Source organism: Pomacea canaliculata, linkage group LG1 (genome assembly GCF_003073045.1).
Source record: "Pomacea canaliculata isolate SZHN2017 linkage group LG1, ASM307304v1, whole genome shotgun sequence".
In the NCBI taxonomy this organism is placed as follows: Eukaryota; Metazoa; Mollusca; class Gastropoda; order Architaenioglossa; family Ampullariidae; genus Pomacea; species Pomacea canaliculata.
The window spans coordinates 4,481,474-4,497,880 of NC_037590.1; the positions used below are offsets into that span (position 1 = coordinate 4,481,474).

General features: G+C 40.1%; 1 protein-coding gene across 5 annotated transcripts in view; it reads right to left on the reverse strand.

The window, feature by feature from the left end:
* Window positions 1–16,407, reverse strand: part of LOC112563740 (centrosomal protein of 95 kDa-like) — a 30,259-nt gene that overhangs the window by 7,960 nt on the left and 5,892 nt on the right. Inside the window, exons 8-16 of one of the 5 annotated variants that reach the window (XM_025238041.1) lie at window positions 15,303–15,391; window positions 14,950–15,160; window positions 13,789–13,902; window positions 13,373–13,499; window positions 11,431–11,577; window positions 11,027–11,141; window positions 10,516–10,613; window positions 1,947–2,144; window positions 99–291 (exon numbers count right to left, since the gene is read on the reverse strand). In XM_025238041.1, the coding sequence (XP_025093826.1) occupies window positions 99–291; window positions 1,947–2,144; window positions 10,516–10,613; window positions 11,027–11,141; window positions 11,431–11,577; window positions 13,373–13,499; window positions 13,789–13,902; window positions 14,950–15,160; window positions 15,303–15,391 (1,292 nt within the window). Of the gene's footprint in view, window positions 1–98; window positions 292–1,946; window positions 2,145–10,515; window positions 10,614–11,026; window positions 11,142–11,430; window positions 11,590–13,372; window positions 13,500–13,788; window positions 13,903–14,949; window positions 15,161–15,302; window positions 15,392–16,407 lie in introns of all 5 variants that reach the window. The other 4 variants (XM_025238034.1, XM_025238024.1, XM_025238059.1 and 1 more) reach the window with 4 other exon arrangements.

Below are 16,407 nucleotides of genomic sequence, written 5' to 3' on the forward strand. Positions count from 1 at the left end.
ACATCAAGAATATCAGGTTCTGTCTGTTGCTATAAATAAATTCTTTCGAAATAAAAATTGTTACAGAAATCTAAACTTATCGAGTTGATGATCCTCACATTTTGTTTTTTTCTTGCAATATCCTTTTCAGTATCCAGATGGCAATGTATATCAAACAATGATTCATCGCCCATTCTATCCAGTTTCTGGAACAGCAATCTTTTTTTAATCTGCCCTCTTGCTTGCTCTCTTAGGGCAGCTACCAGTTCATCAGAATCACAGCTAAGAACATCGTCCACAATGTCATGATGCCTATTGAAAAAAATTGTAGGTAAGCAATATGCTGACAACAATGAGATGTGGTAAAGTTGTTGATGAAATCTTGATACTAGAACTACCAGTTTTAAAATATATAATATTACACATGAAATTTGACTTGTAACTTTTTTCAGATGTTCTGATTGCCTTGGGTCAGCGTCATGAACTGTCACTGATAGCAATTCTGTGATGGAAATTAAGAAACAGTTTGGCTGTTAAGCTTACCAAGAAGACGGAAAAATCCATAAACTGTTACAGTGATACCTCGGTTCTCGAACATAATTCGTTCCGGGAGGACGGTCGAGAACCAAATTGTTCGAGAACCGAAGCAATGAAACCCAAAGGAAATAATGGAAACTGGATTAATTCGTTCCAAGCCCCAGAAAATGCCTATTTACTGGCCTAATTTGTATATAATATGTAGAAAAACATGAGTCTCAACAAGAAATAAGAAATAAAAGTGTATTTATTAAAACAAAAACAAAAACAAACAAAAAAATGTACTGTACAGTACAGTAAATTGTGTTTCATTTACTGTACCTGCACCAAACTTTATGGCAGGAGGGAATGAATGTGGAGGGAGGAGGGAAGGGAGAGGGTTATTGTCACTGATGACGCAAGCAAGGCGCGCTGGGCCGAATGAACGCCATTCGGCTTAACTCGCCTCATCTCGGACTTTCGGATGTTCGAGTTCCAAATATTTGTTCGGATTCCAAGACAAAATTTTCTCGAATTTCCTGGTCGAATACCAATTTGGTCGAAAGTCAAGGCGTTCGAGAACCGAGGTATCACTGTATTTAATGAACAGGTCAAGGTAGAATATATTTTTCTTTGTGGAATTTTATATTTGAGAAGTAAACTAAAATGTACTGGGGAACATTTTTTTACTTTTTCACTTTTCTCAGTTTTGAGAAGCTGAAAAAGAATGTGTCTCAAAAATATGAATCTAATATTTACACTTATCCACTGGACTGAAAATATTTTTACTCCTGTGTGCAAAATAAAGTCTATGTTGTCAATAAGGAATGCAAGATAGTGCACATTTATCTTCTTTGAAAACACACTGACACAAGCACACACACACTCTCAAAGTATACATTTCACAGAAACCAAGGACACATAAAGTATATAAGCAAAGCAAGAAAAGTCTCAAGTTTCTGTCCATGGTTTCTAAAAGTCAAATTTCTACAAAATTACCAATGTTTTTTTCAAAGGAAACAACTGGCCACAGTTGTCAGTTCACACATATCACTGCTTCCCTCCTATGAAATTCAACAAAAAATGATTTTCTCTTGCTGCTAAAAGCAATAAAGATAAAAATAGCATACATTCTTAGAACGACCAACATATAGCCCTTACAAAACCTTAACCCCCAAAATAAATTTAACTGCTAACCCAACTTAAACTTTAAAATAACACTAACTGTAACCCAGACTATTACCCTAACCTCCATCTACTAATGTCCCTGGTTTTCATAAAGCTCACAATGTACACACACATGCACACAAGGGCATGAAGAAAAAAATACAGAATGATAAATAAAAAGGATGAGATGGCATAAGGATTATTGACCATCACTCTGCACTTAAGATATTATGAATACTTTTATAATTCACTCAGAAGGCCAAGCATTAACAGCACCAACTGACCTCTGTTTCCGTGTAGGAGAATAAGGGTTGTCTGATTCAGAGTCATTCGTGTGGGATCTTCCTGACGAAACTCCCCTCTGCTCACTTTTTAACTTTTCAGATTCTTTCGAATCTTTATCCCATTTCTGTGTTGTCTTCACTGTAAAGATGTCTGCCTTCGTTTTTATTTTATGCTTCTCATGTTCAGTCTCTTCTCTTCTGAAACAGGTTTACGAGATTTGGTTATAAAAAAAAAAAAAAAGTGCTTCCGCCTAGAGTTAATTTTGGAGGAAAGAGATGTTGAAGGGAAGGGCATGGAAATAAGAATACCTTTAGAAAAGCCCCAACGGCCAGGTCTAGGAACAGGTATCACATCCAGACCGGAGTGTGCATGTGCCTTGAGACAAGATCTGACCCCAGAACCCAACAATCCTTATTTCAGTGGTGGCTATGGATTGCTTACCACAATACTACTGGCTGTTCTGCTTATTATGTTGTTGGAAGTTTGGAGTGGTTAGTGTGCATATGTTCTGGGAAATGGTTAGTCAGTGTACAGGCACAATATTCTTGTTTTTGCTGGATTAGTTGTTAATTTCAAAGGCATAAGTGTGGTCAAAGGTATTGTGAAAATTTGAGATGTTTTTATTTGCTTAATCATTGTCATGTTTGAATTTATTTTGTGTAAGTTGCAGTGTCAACAAAGCAAAACTTTAACAAAATATTAATTACAATGGAGAACAAATACTGCTTATTTTCATTCTTGTTAGGAAATTTAAAGTGAACATGAGTTTTAAAGTAGGCAATGTTTTATTTTGTAGTTTTATTATAATTCTACACAGTATGCTTAGAAGTGTCCATTGTGCACGGCATCTAAGTATAGCCCTTTTTTTTTTTTCATGAGAAGTCTGCAAGGGATTTTATAATATTCGTTGTTAGCTCACATTGAGTCATCACAGCACAAATGGCATGTCAACACTGATGACTAAAGTACTGTACCAGCTGAAGAAAAGACTGGTGTTTGACAATATAAAGGCAAGTTTTCTGTATTATTTATCTTTTTCCACATTTAGGTAATATAAGATCTCTCCAACTAAGCCCTCATCTCAGCTACTAGGAAGACACCATGCTAGAAATGAAGACTGTATCAGTGAGAAAATGTCATACTTATTGAAACAGGGAAACAATTATTTGCTGTTGTTTAACACCATGCCAGCAGCAACTTCATAAGGGCAAAGAAAATGTGAAGCAGTCATACTAGTCAAATGCAAAACAATAGTGATTAAGCACACAGTACAAACTGACAAATAGCTATGTATTGACAAAAGGTAAAAGCCCAGTGAGAGGATGTTGTAGCCTCCTAAACAACTGTTGGTGAACACTCTGGATGGTGAGCAAAGTAATTAAAATTACAATAGCAATGTTTCCTGGACACCAAGTACATTTTGACAGGGTTTGCCTCTTAAAAGACAGGAATGCATAGCACCGGTGTGGCCTACCCAAAGTAGTCTGCAAAGGACAACGTCCTTCCACTGAGCTGGACAGCCAAGAGGTAGGCAGAATGACAGACTCAAGACTCAAATTCTTTACTTATAGGTCATTGACCCTTACAACTAGATTCATGAGCTTCATGTACCAGGGCAGCCATGCTATTCTATTACGAATAATATTACAGTACAAGTAATATAACACCTCACATACAGACAATTAAGCATAGTAAACAAGCTTATACAGTGAAAAAGGTATGTACCTTTTACATATCTATTATTACATCAACTATTAACTATTTCTTGTCGTCGTTTGAGTTCATAGCATATGAATCTAGCAACATGTTGGTTATTAATCAAAAGATTTCAATGTACACTGTGGCAAGTATTTACATTTTATTTCAGGTAAACATTTTAGTCTCAGATCGTTAAGTTATACACATGAGTAAAATGTGTATGTCATCATTGAGGTCCGAGTTGCATAAGGGGCAACTGGAACTGGAAGGAACTGGGCGTGAAGAACAGCATATCTATTATTATAAGTGTGACTTTCAGAAGCACCAATCCTAAATCAAATCAGAATATCTCTTAAGTGTTCATTAGGAATACAGTCAACAAAAGGTTTAAGTGTCATATCAAATTATATATATGTTAAATCTGTCACTGCTAGATATGTCATTGTCAGTTCAGTGAATTCACCGAATTTTTTTCTGCAGACTCAGAGAAACAATTTAATGTCTTTCACCCCTGATTTTCCCCCTGTTGTATCACCACCTTGCCGCGGTCGGGGGGCTTGCGTGTCTCGATGACCCTAAGAGCTATACCGACAGGAGCATCAGCTCCTAGCAGGGTCACCCATGTCGGACAGGTCGAAGGGTAGAGACCAGACAAAGAGTGGTCCATGAGTGCTGAAGTCGGAGGTGGTGGGCCGCAAGGCGCACTCTGAAATAACCACACCACCACGCAAAACTGCCTATGCCACTTGAAGACAGTATTGATAGAAATGGTGCTCGCCCTGTGAAGATCCGCCAGGCAGGTGCAGTGCCGGGCTCCGTGCCTCAAAGGAGCCCACCCTCAGCTACTGGAGGTCCCTTCAACTCGTCTTGTGGAGCCAGGGGACGAGGAAGGAAAGCGACTGGCCAGCGTACCACCAAAGCCAAGGACAACCCCAACATTAACATCATGCATTAGAATGCAGAAGGGGTTACCAACAAGAAGATAGAACTAGAACAGTTCCTGCACCAGAACAGCATTAACATATGCTGTATATAGGAAACTCACCTACAAAAAGAAAAGCCCTTCAAAATCAGAGGGTACCAGACCTTCAGGAGTGATCGTCAGGGGAGAAAGAAAGGTGGAGTGTTGACCCTAGTCAGAAACAACATGAATGCTAGCGAAACGAAAAGTTACATGGATGAGGCAGAATACATAGAAGTCAAGGTCACCATCACAAACAGCGTCCTCCATGTCATCAACTATTACTGCCCCAGTGACAAGATGCTGTCCCTTGACACTATCCAGGTTCCAGACAGCGGCTTCCTCATCGCTGGAGACTTTAACAGCCAGTCCCAGAGTTGGGGATACAGGTTCCCAGTCACTTAATCCCCAGACACTTCATCCCCGACACTTAATCCCCAGACACTTAATCCCCTAGACTTTTAATCCCTAAGCACTTCATCCCCAGACACTTAATCCCTAAACTAAATCCTTAACTATAAAAATTATGAAGTCAGCGAAAAATTTAATTGAAATTCAAATAATTCAAATTCAAATCATGCTTTTAACTTCAACGTCATTTGAACATCTACAACATTAGTTAAAGTTCATATAAGCAAGTAAATTTAATGTTCTTCAACAATATGATATGAAAATTGTTCTTGAGTGTTCGCGAGGTAATTGCTGTTAATCAATATGAAAGGTAAGCTAAGGATCGGAGGTAGAGAAGACGATCCATTGACTCATATCTCTCTACAATGTTGCTAACTCAGCGTATTTCCTCTCTGGACGTTTCTCTTACCGACGCATGATTTGTAGACCAGACGCCTTGTGTAGCTGACAATCCTTACATAGACCATCAAGGAATGTTCACATTGTTGGGTGATGACAAGAGAAGAGAGATTGAAGGGCGTGATGCCAACCCTCCACAGAGTTGTTTGTTCGTGTTATACAGGCATTAAACAATGCTTGATAAAAGAATCAGTGATTAGAAATCACACTTTGCTCTGTACAGGAATAAGTGTGTGGGGATGACGTATTCTAATTCAATGCTTTGACAGAAGCATTACATAATGATTTATAAAGGATTAAGTGCCTGGGGATTAAGTGTCGGGGATGAAGTGTCGGGGATGAAGTGTCGGGGATGAAGTGTCGGGGATGAAGTGTCGGGGATGAAGTGTCTGGGGATTAAAAGTCTAGGGGATTAAGTGTCGGGGATGAAGTGTCGGGGATGAAGTGTCTGGGGATTAAGTGACCGGACACCGGGGATACAACATCCTTGACAAGTGAGGAGAAGATACTGAAACTTGGCAAGATGAGAACCATCTAATCCTTGTCAACGACCCCACAGATCCACCAACCTTCTACTCGCACCGCTGGCACACAACAACAAAACCAGACCTGGCTCTCTGCACAGACGACATCCACAAGAATTTGAGCAGAACAGTCTTAGACCAGCTGGGAGGAAGTGACCATCGCCCAGTACTCCTTACCATCACAGGAAGAACAACACCTGAACCCCCGCAGCACGCCAGATGGAATCATAAGAAGGCACAGTGGGGGCTGTTCAGAATACGAACAAATGAACTCACAAAAGACATCAAGGTGGAAGGACTAAACATCAACAACGTCGTCAAAGATTTCAATGCCAGTATCATCAAGGCAGCCAAAGAAACTATCCCACGAGGGGTGCGAAAGGACTACACTTCGTACTGGACAGCAGAACTTCAGAGAGCCCACGATGACCTGACAAAAGCCAGAGAAGAAGCAGAAACCAACCCCAGTCAAGAAAACAACATCAAGCTGCAAGAAACAAATGCCAAACTGCTAAGAACAAAAGTAGAGTGCAAGAGAAGAAGCTGGAGAGAAAAGACAGCAGGGCTGAATATGGAGAGAGACACCACCAAGCTGTGGAGGCTGACCAAGGCACTAAATGATGAGGGTAACAAGGGACAGAAGATCACCCTTGAAGAAGATGGACAGACATTGACAGATAAGGCAGCAGCAAATGCATTTGCGCAAGCATATGCAAAGGAGAGCAGCATCACCATCCCACCGCATCTGCAAAAAGAATTCAGAAAAGAAGAGAAAGAAAGAACAACAAATGGGGATGTCCATGAGTCGATGCAGCAAGATATCACCATCCAAGAACTGAAGAATGCCATCAAACAGCTGAAGAAGAAAAAATCTCCAGCTCCAGACAACATAACGAATGATATGCTGCAACACCTTGGCAGCACAGCCCTCACTAAACTACTGGACATTTTCAACCTTAGCTGGAGAGAAGGCCAGGTACCTCAGTGCTGGAAGGAAGCCAGGATGATCCCTGTTCTGAAAAAAGGGAAGAACAAGTCGCGAATCTTGAGCTACCGCCCCATCAGCCTGATAAGCTGCGTCTGCAAGACCATAGAGCGCATCATCAACCAGCACCTGCAGTGGTACCTGGAATCTGAAAGCATCATCATCCCAGAGCAAGCAGGCTTCAGAAGATACAGAAGCACCGAAGATCAGACAACGCACCTAGCGCAGGTCATTGAGGATGCTTTCCAAGCCCAGAAGGTCACCCTAGCGGTCTTTATTGATATGCAGAAGGCTTTCGACAAGGTCTGGAAGGATGGACTCCTGGTCAAGCTCCAGCGAAGCAACATCAGCGGCAACATGTACCAGTGGACCAAGTCCTACTTGCACAACTGAAGAGCCAGGGTGCTTGTAGACGGACACTGTGGCCGTAAGGTACTGCTACGGCACGGAGTACCACAGGGGGGAGTACTCTCGCCGACCTTGTTCATACTCTTCATCAACGACCTGGTACCAGAGCTTCCAAGGGGAGTCCAAGCAGCACTGTATGCAGATGACCTGGTCATATGGTGCTCAGAAGAGTATGCAACAACAGCAACCTACAGGATGCAGCTTGCACTAGACAAAGTGGCAGCCTGGGCAGACAACTGGTGCGTTACCATCAACCGTGACAAAACAACAGCCACTCTTTTCTCTCTCTCCACCAAAGCGCAAGCTGGCAGACTAAAGTTGGGAGACGCTCCACTGACACTTGAAGACCAGCAGACGTACCTGGGAGTCACTTTTGACAAAAGATTGACATGGAAGCAACACATCCTGGACGCAGAAGCAAAAGCCAGAAGAAAGCTGAACATCATGAGAAAGCTGGCAGGAACACACTGGGGCGCCAACGAAAAGATCCTGAAGACCGTGTACCAAGGTACTGTAAGACCACACCTAGAGTACGGATCAAGCACCTGGATGACAGCAGCCAAGTCACACCTTCAGACTTTGGACAAGGTGCAGAACCAAGCACTGAGAGTCATAACAGGCGCCATGAGATCTACGCCAATAGACAAGATGGAGCAGATAACAGGCATACCCCCATTAAACAAGAGAAGGGAATGCAAAGCACTCGTGCAGGCCACCAAGTACAGGCACAGTGAAGACCACCTGATGAGTGCCAGACAGAAACAACTGTCCTCGGGAAGGCTGAAAAGATCCAGCTTTGTGAGAGAGACGCAGGCACTACACAGAAAATATCAAACAAAGCTTCCTGCACAGGCCCAGGTAGCGACTCTCTCCCTCGATCCTCCTCCTTGGAAAGACAGAACAGGGAACATCACCATCTGCACCACAGTTCCTCACCTCACAACAAAGGATGAGCATAGCGACGCGAGCAAGAGAGCCCTGACGCTAGCCATGCTAGAAGAAATGTACCCCCAGGAATCATGGATAAGGGCCTACACAGACGGGTCAGCCACAGACGCTATCCAGAGGGGAGGGGCCGGCGTGTACATCCAGTTCCCAAATGGACAGTGGCAGGCAGCAGCAATACCAACTGGCCTCCACTGTACAAACTATAGAGCAGAAGTAGAAGCCCTGGTCCACGCAGCAAACATCATCAGCAGCAGAGCAGACCATGACAGCCAGGTCGTCTTCCTGACCGATGCTCTGTCGGTGCTGCAGGCAGTCAACAACAACAAACTGCCAGACCTGGAAGCCGCGCTGCTAAACATCAAGTGCCTCAGAACAGCCCTACAGTGGATTCCATCACACTGCGGGATAGATGGGAATGAGAAAGCTGACAGGATGGCTAAGTTGGGTGCAGAGGACGAGCAAGAAGACAATGCAGTCAACATGTCAGAGATGAAAACCATCATCAGGTCTCTGTACAGGCCACAGCAACCACTGGACAGTTACCATCAGCTGTCCAGACCGGACCAGGTCGCTATCTTCCGCCTCAGGACCGGGCACAACAGGCTGCTTCATCACCTACACAGGAAGTTACACCTCGTGCCGTCCCCGAGATGCCCATGTGGAGAAGCAGACCAGACTGCAGAACACATCCTACGGGACTGTAGGAACCTCCGTACCCTGAGGGAAGAGACATGGCCACAGTTGGAGACCCTGCACAACAAGCTGTACGGGCCAGTGGAGACTCTACAGAAGACCACCAGTTTCATCTCAAGAGCTGGTCTCCAAGTGTAATAAGGCGAACGACAAAAAAAAAAAACACCCTGATTTTCAAACAAACCCAACACAGGTTACTACTGTCATGAAGAAGTAACAGCATTTTGCATACTTTGTAAGGTAATCTATAATTATCCATTCTAGTGATACATAGCTAGTATCTAATGCAACTTGCCCTTGCATGTATAAAATTAGGGAAATGACCAGTTTCACCACAGACATTTCACTGGGTGTGCAGGGGCAGAAAGATAGAGAAAGCTGGAATGTAGCTTTTCTTGACTGGAGTGTCTCAGCTTTCAGGGATAATGCTGTAATGGAGTAACTGTGATAAGACAATTATGAGACATGGACAGAATATGAAGGATGGAAGGAGATATGCAGACAAGTAATAAAAGACAAACATAGAGGACAAAGAAGAATCAGAGAAACAAACAGGAATGATTGAGAGTGCCATAAATCTGCAGAGGAAGATGAGCAGGCAGACTATTCAATTAACTTTAATCACAACTATTGACAACTATTTTGACCAGTGTAAGGAGTAATGCTTATAGAATAGATGTGTTTTTACTGGACATTTAAAGGATTCAATGGTGGGTATATGGCAGATAAGGAAAGAAAGAGAATTCCACTGTCCGGCAGTACCTAAAAATCCGGTGACCATATATGGTTGTTCTGTGACAGATAGAAAGCATACGGTCATCAGACGAAGAGCAGAGTAGTCTGGCTGAGATGTAGGGGAAGAAAAGTTCAGAGAAATAGTTAGGGCAGGAGCCTGCAAAAAAACACAGCACACAAAGTTTGTACTGAATGCAAGAAAAGATGTGTAGCCAATGAAGAAAACAAAGGAGAGGAGTGACAGGGTCCCATTTCCTAGCTCTAGGCACCAGACATGCAGCGGAGTTCTGTAGTTCTGTACTTTCTGGACCCATTATGAACTTACAAGCATGATGATTTAGAGACCATTGGTTAAAGATTAGCATACAATTGGCACAGCCCAGGAAACCAATGGCATGAGGGTCAAACAGGATACTTTGCTTGTAGGTAGCACTGTATGTCTTCCCTAGATAAAATAAGACCCCTAGGACATGCTTTCTGGACAAAATCATCCCTGATAAATGTTTGAAAGTTTGAAATTATACCTACCTTTGCACTGACACTTCCCACAGTTTTCAAATCAGTTTTCTACAGTTCCTCTTTAAGTGGATTTACTGGAAAACGCTCTTAAAAATGTTTTCAATCTGAAGATGTCATTTTTAGTGAAATTATTATAAATATTTGTTTTTTTATTTGTATTATTTAGACTTGATTTTGAAAACCACAAAATGCACCAATAGGAAAAAATGTGCCAGGTTAATAGGTAGGCCGAGAAGAAAATCAAATACTCTCGAATGAGTCAATGATCAATGATGACTGTCACTTACTGGGAACGCATTTTAACAGATCTTCTGGAACTCTTTACTGCAGATTTTTGCTGCTGATCAGACAACATCTCTCTGCTAAGAACCTTATCTGCGGCCACCTGTAAGCATACAGAAGCCAAACCTCCTTTTCGTGCCTCAATGAATTCCCAATCATTAATCAAACTTTACATTAAAGGTCATTTTTCTTTTACAATACAAGCTTTTCTACAATTAAAACTACACGATATTTTGCAAACTGTTTATTTTTCATAATCATATAATTTCTCTTCAGAAATACTTTTAATTCTCACAGTGTTAATGTTTTACCCAGCAAAAACAGCAACAGAACTGTCCTACCACTATGGTCAGATTACTCACATTTGATCATCTTGGTGACTGCTCAAGAACCAGTAAGTAAAAACTGACATTACCATTGAATGTTAACAAAATGAGCCTCGACAAATCTTACTCTTTATTTTGATGAAAAAAGAATTGAGATATTCTTTGTGCCCCAACAAAATTTAAAACTCACTCCATCTATATCACCCTGTTGCTGAGGAAGATGACAGGGTGGATCCAGATGAAACTTGTTAAGCTCATGTGCTAGCTTCATGGCTTCTGATGGAGGCACTTGGCATCCTTGAGCACTGTGAGAAATGAAGTACCTCGTTTATGAAACTCTACACCCAAAAACTAATGTTTAAAGAAATCACAGCTTTCATGTTTAAGAACAGCAGAGGATGCTTTAGCTATAAAATTATTAACCGCCTGATCATTCAATGTATGATTTATTACTTGCAGAAGGACAAAATTCTCTTTCACACACACTCCCTCACTCACCACACACACACAATCAATTTTCTTCCTCCATCTCAAATCAAACCACCACAAATCAGTCACACTCAGAAGCGTGAAAGCTTGGAGTGTGCAACCAACCTTATGTCTGTGATGCCTGGTGTTGATCTTTTGCTGTTCATTCGCAATGGGCTTCTATCAATAGCTGCCTGTGTCAGGGCTGCTGTGCGCTGCACCAGTTGATGAAGGTCTCCATATGAAGGGATACCTTCCCCTTGTTCTTCCTCTCTATTATAAATACTATATTTTGAACAAAAGACAAATATATCTGTCTTTTGCAGGCCCTGCCTAATTTTTAATTATAAAAGGGAATAAAGTAAAAGGAACAATATCTCAGCTCACTTACATCCATGAGTTACTAGTTATAATTACATGTACTCATAACTCTGCATATTGTACTAACATAAGGTTTCTTTTCCAGTCAATAGTCAGCTGGATCAGAAGAATAAGAAGAATTAGTTCAGCGCGTACTCACAATGTCACTGTTGAACAACGCTCATACATGAGACTGTACTCACAACACACAGTCACTGAGGACTGATGCTCTCTGAATCCACAAATATATATTTTCCCCAAAAAAATCTAAGAACAGATACACCTCTAGGGGACAGACATGAAACTCCAGTGCTGCCTCTTGGGGATGGATGACTTCACCCTCTTTTCCCTGTAATGCTGACTCTTGGGCCAGCAGCATCGAATCCATTGAAGCTCACTTATTTGACAAAGCCTTCAGGTTTGCATATCCTCCTAGGATTAGTTGCTGCTTCTATTAATAAGTTATATAAGGAATTAATAGCTGAATCTACAAAACAAAATACTAAAATTAGAATAAGTTGTACAAAATCTGAGATACAAAAAAAAATGTGGTTACCACACCTTGCTGGGAAGTGTAGTGCTGGCTGGTGATGGTGAATTACATCATCTCCTTATACCCTTCTACAGTCTTCTAAACTATTTGATTACTCATTTAACACCTGCAGCTCCACCTGAACACACCAGGCTAAACCATTATTCTTCCACTTGCATTCCATGTCTCCGGTCTGTGACTAAAGGCTTCAACAAAGGTGTGAGCTTCATTGGCTACAAGACAGTTGGCCCTAGAGCTGGCACTAAAGAGCAAGAATACAATCGCCCATTCCCCAGAGGCATAGATGTTTTTTGCTTTTTTTTAGTGAGAAAGCCATCCCACTCCTAGAGGCAGCGCTCTTGTGTTTGAAGTATTTGTGCATGTAAATTCTAAGGATGTTGAGTTCATGGCAATGATATCAAAATGTCTGTGAGTGCGGCAACCATCCAAAATTGACCTTGTGCTTGATATGTTAAATGTAGCAACATCCCGTGCAAGCATGTGCCACAAATAATTCTAATTTTTTTAGCTCTGGATAACTACCAGGAGAAAACTTTCACTGGCGCTCTTAGTAGTGTGGTGATAAAGTACATAGAAAATTTTGATTTATAATTTCTTAATTTTCTAAAATAGTGGCTATTGTTATTTGGTTAAAGTGAGTTTCAGAGCTATTATTTGCTTGTTTGTTGTTGCTTAATTAAGGTAGCAAGTGGAACTGTGATATATTGTTGAAATTAAAATAGACAGGGGCCTGCATGAGACAGGTGTAGTTTGGGTTAGGAACAAAAAAAAAAACCTTGTAAATGTCAGGACGAATGTATGCCAGTAACCATGATATATCCACTATGCATATTGTGAGGACTGAAAATGGTGCTTGACATAAGAAAAAAAAATTTAGTAGAAAAGTTTAGTGTGCAAAATACCAATTTTATTGCAAAAGCAGGTTTCTATATTCTTTGGTGTATTTCCATTCCTTTTATCTTACTAATATGGAAATTTACTTGGACTCATAAGCTGAACCAAATTTATGAGATCAAGATGACCTGGAAAAAATTCTTAATATCTCTGCAGGAATTCCTGAATTATATAATTATGTTATCTATATATATATATGTTATGTGATATGAATGATATAATTAAATAACCTTGCATAGTTGTATAAAGACTTTTGCTAACCTCTGGTGGTATGGCTTCTCAGGTGTCATCCAGTTGTGATAGCTGATGGGACCAATGGTTGTACGCAACTTATCTTGCTGCTGTGGAGTTACTGGTCTCTTTGGCACAGGCATGGAGACAGACATATCTGGAAATTTTGAAACATGTAAATTAACACAAGTAAATTAACTGAAGAATAAGATATTTATGAGACTGCAAAATGCATTGACAATGAAATGTTTGTAAGGTAATAGAGGTAAGAAAACATGGATGCAGATGCAAATGCAAAGCAGCAGAAAGTAGTACAAGTGATCAAAAAAAAAAAAGAAAATAAACATGAAAATGCATGCATGTATGCGCACAAACACATAAGCACAAACTCTCTCGCTAATAAAAATGGTTGACCCTACTCTTAATAATATGCATTTATTACTTACTTAATTCATTCTCACTAAAGTGTTGGTAAGCAGAGGAGGGAATGGAGGAGCCACTATGAAAATTAGCACCTGCAGCACTGGGTTTCAGTGGTAAACATGTTCCCACAACTGCTGCTGTTGAACATAACACAGTCAAGGAAAACCTTTATCAAGTTACCTTATAAAGCCAGTTCAAATATAAATATGAGCAACAAGAGTCAATAATTTATTTTTATAATGTTGGTTTAAAGCAAAACAACAAGACATACTGCGAACATTTACTGTTACCCTTGTCTTTTCCGCTTACAGTTTTGTAAATTTATGTCAGATTGGATCACTAAGCTAGTTAAGTGAAAGCACTCTATAAATAATCTGTTTATATTTAAACAATTAAAGTAAACCTTTCTGATAGGGACAAAAAAATGTAAAAATACTCCATAAATACAATTCTTTCCCTTTCACACCAGTCTCTTTCCCACATGATCTGTCCAAACAGCATATGGTAAGATTATTTTTCAAAGAGTAACTGAGTAACTAAGATACATCTGGCTAAGATGTTATATACCAACAAAGTTAGTTGTTCTCATCTAGCAACTCAATACTCAACTTTCCATACTGTCTGTACCTTTTTAAAGAACTAAACTAACTCCTTACCCCAACTGTTTACAATTTACACTAAAATTCTAAAACAAATTGTACATTTTAACTATGAATACTATTGTAAAATAGTAAGAAAGATTCTACACTGCTATACAAGTCTAAATGCTCAGATATAATCACACCTGGTACAAAATGAAAATGAAAATGACGAAATGCATTCCAGATGTTTAAAAGATTGTTCAAAATACAATGCTGAATTACAACAAGAACACACCATAATAAGTGAAAGTGCAGATTATATACAAAAACTGACAAATGAGAGTAAAGATGAGCTTATGCAGAATAATCAGAATTATATCAGCATTGGCTGAATGACAAGTATGATTGTTAAATGTGTTACAAAAATGGTCATTTAAAACAATCTTTTTAATGTAGATTGGGAACGCTGATGCTACTAACAATTTTTGTTAGGGAGTTTAGTAAATTAACAAGGCAAATTTATAAGCAGTGAGGTGCTAAAGACAGCTGCTGGCTGTCAACACTGTGCATGATCAAGAGAAGCCAGATCCTACCAACCCAAACCTGTGATGGAAGAAGCCATAATATCTTGTGGGTAATGGTAAATGAGATGATGTGTGAACGTGTAATGGCGGCTACCATGGTTCCTGGAGTTTGATCTTGGAACATGACATTTATTGGGCTGCCCACCTGAGTTGAAACATGCTGGTCTACGTCCAATGAAATCAAACTGTCCATCTGCAACACCATCCTTCCTGGGGTCTTCCCAAGTCACCTGAACACATCAACTAAAACTGAGTAAACTGAATAGAAGCTGCATAAACTGCAACAGTCTGGTCGACCACAAGTTTCAGGTTCAGCATCAGCAATATTTTTATGGAAGATAAATTAAAAAAAGAGGAGACTACTGCTCTGACCTTAACTTCAGGTTGCTGATTCTTCTGAAGATTTAGCTGTACCTTCTCACCCTCCTGAATCAACTCTTGTGTTGAATTGATTGTTTCTTCTGCATGACCATAGAAACATCAGTTAATGTGAATTTTTCACATGTTTCTTCATCTAGCCTTGCCTCCTTAAACAACCACAGTAACCTGCAGCCACATTAAAAATTCTTTTTGCGATTCTATAAAAGAGGCTTATATCATTATTATCTCTACAACACAGCCTAGGAATATTTTACAGCAAAGTCAACCCAGGATTAGTGTAAGCCTTAACACAAAGAAGATGAGTTCCTGTGATGAGATATCCACCTCTAAAGCTATTGAATCTGTGTAAAAATTGTGATTTCCGCTGGTATTTCATGGACCATTTATGATGTCAAAAGGCAGTAGTTATACTTAGATAAATCCAACAGATGTCAAATGAAAAAATATAGTTCAATGCCATATCCCAAACATTTTCTTTTAATTGTGTAAGTTAGATGACCCACAGATTAATCCAGTAGATGTGAAATAATAATAAGGGAAATATTTGTATTGTGCATACTCACACTTGTAAAGAGCATGCTTGCAGCACTTAAGAACAAAAATGAGACATGGACAACTCACGAGGGACAGAAGATCAAACGATATGAACAATGGAAGGATAAAAAACAGTACTGATCATGAATAAAAGACTAATACAGAAAAGGCAAAGAAGAACCAAATAACAAGGACTGAGAGTATCATGATTTTGCAAAGAAATAGTAATAGTTTATTCCTTGTAGCTCCTCTGAGGAGCATAGGGTCGCAAAATAGTATTAGGGAAGGTGCAATAAGCAGAAAAGGGTGGAAGGGTGTGAACAAGGACTAACACTGTATGGATTATTATTAGGAATAATGCTTAACATGTACGCTTTTAGTGCAAATTTAAAGGATTTAATTGTTGGTAGGTGGCAGGTATTGAAAGAGAGTTCCATTGTTTCGCTGCATAGTAACTAAAAATCCTGTGACCATATATTGTTGTCCTGGTGACAGGAATAGTCTGGAGACAGTCAAATGAAGAGCGTAGTTGTCTGGTTGAGACTTAGGTGAAAAGAAGTTC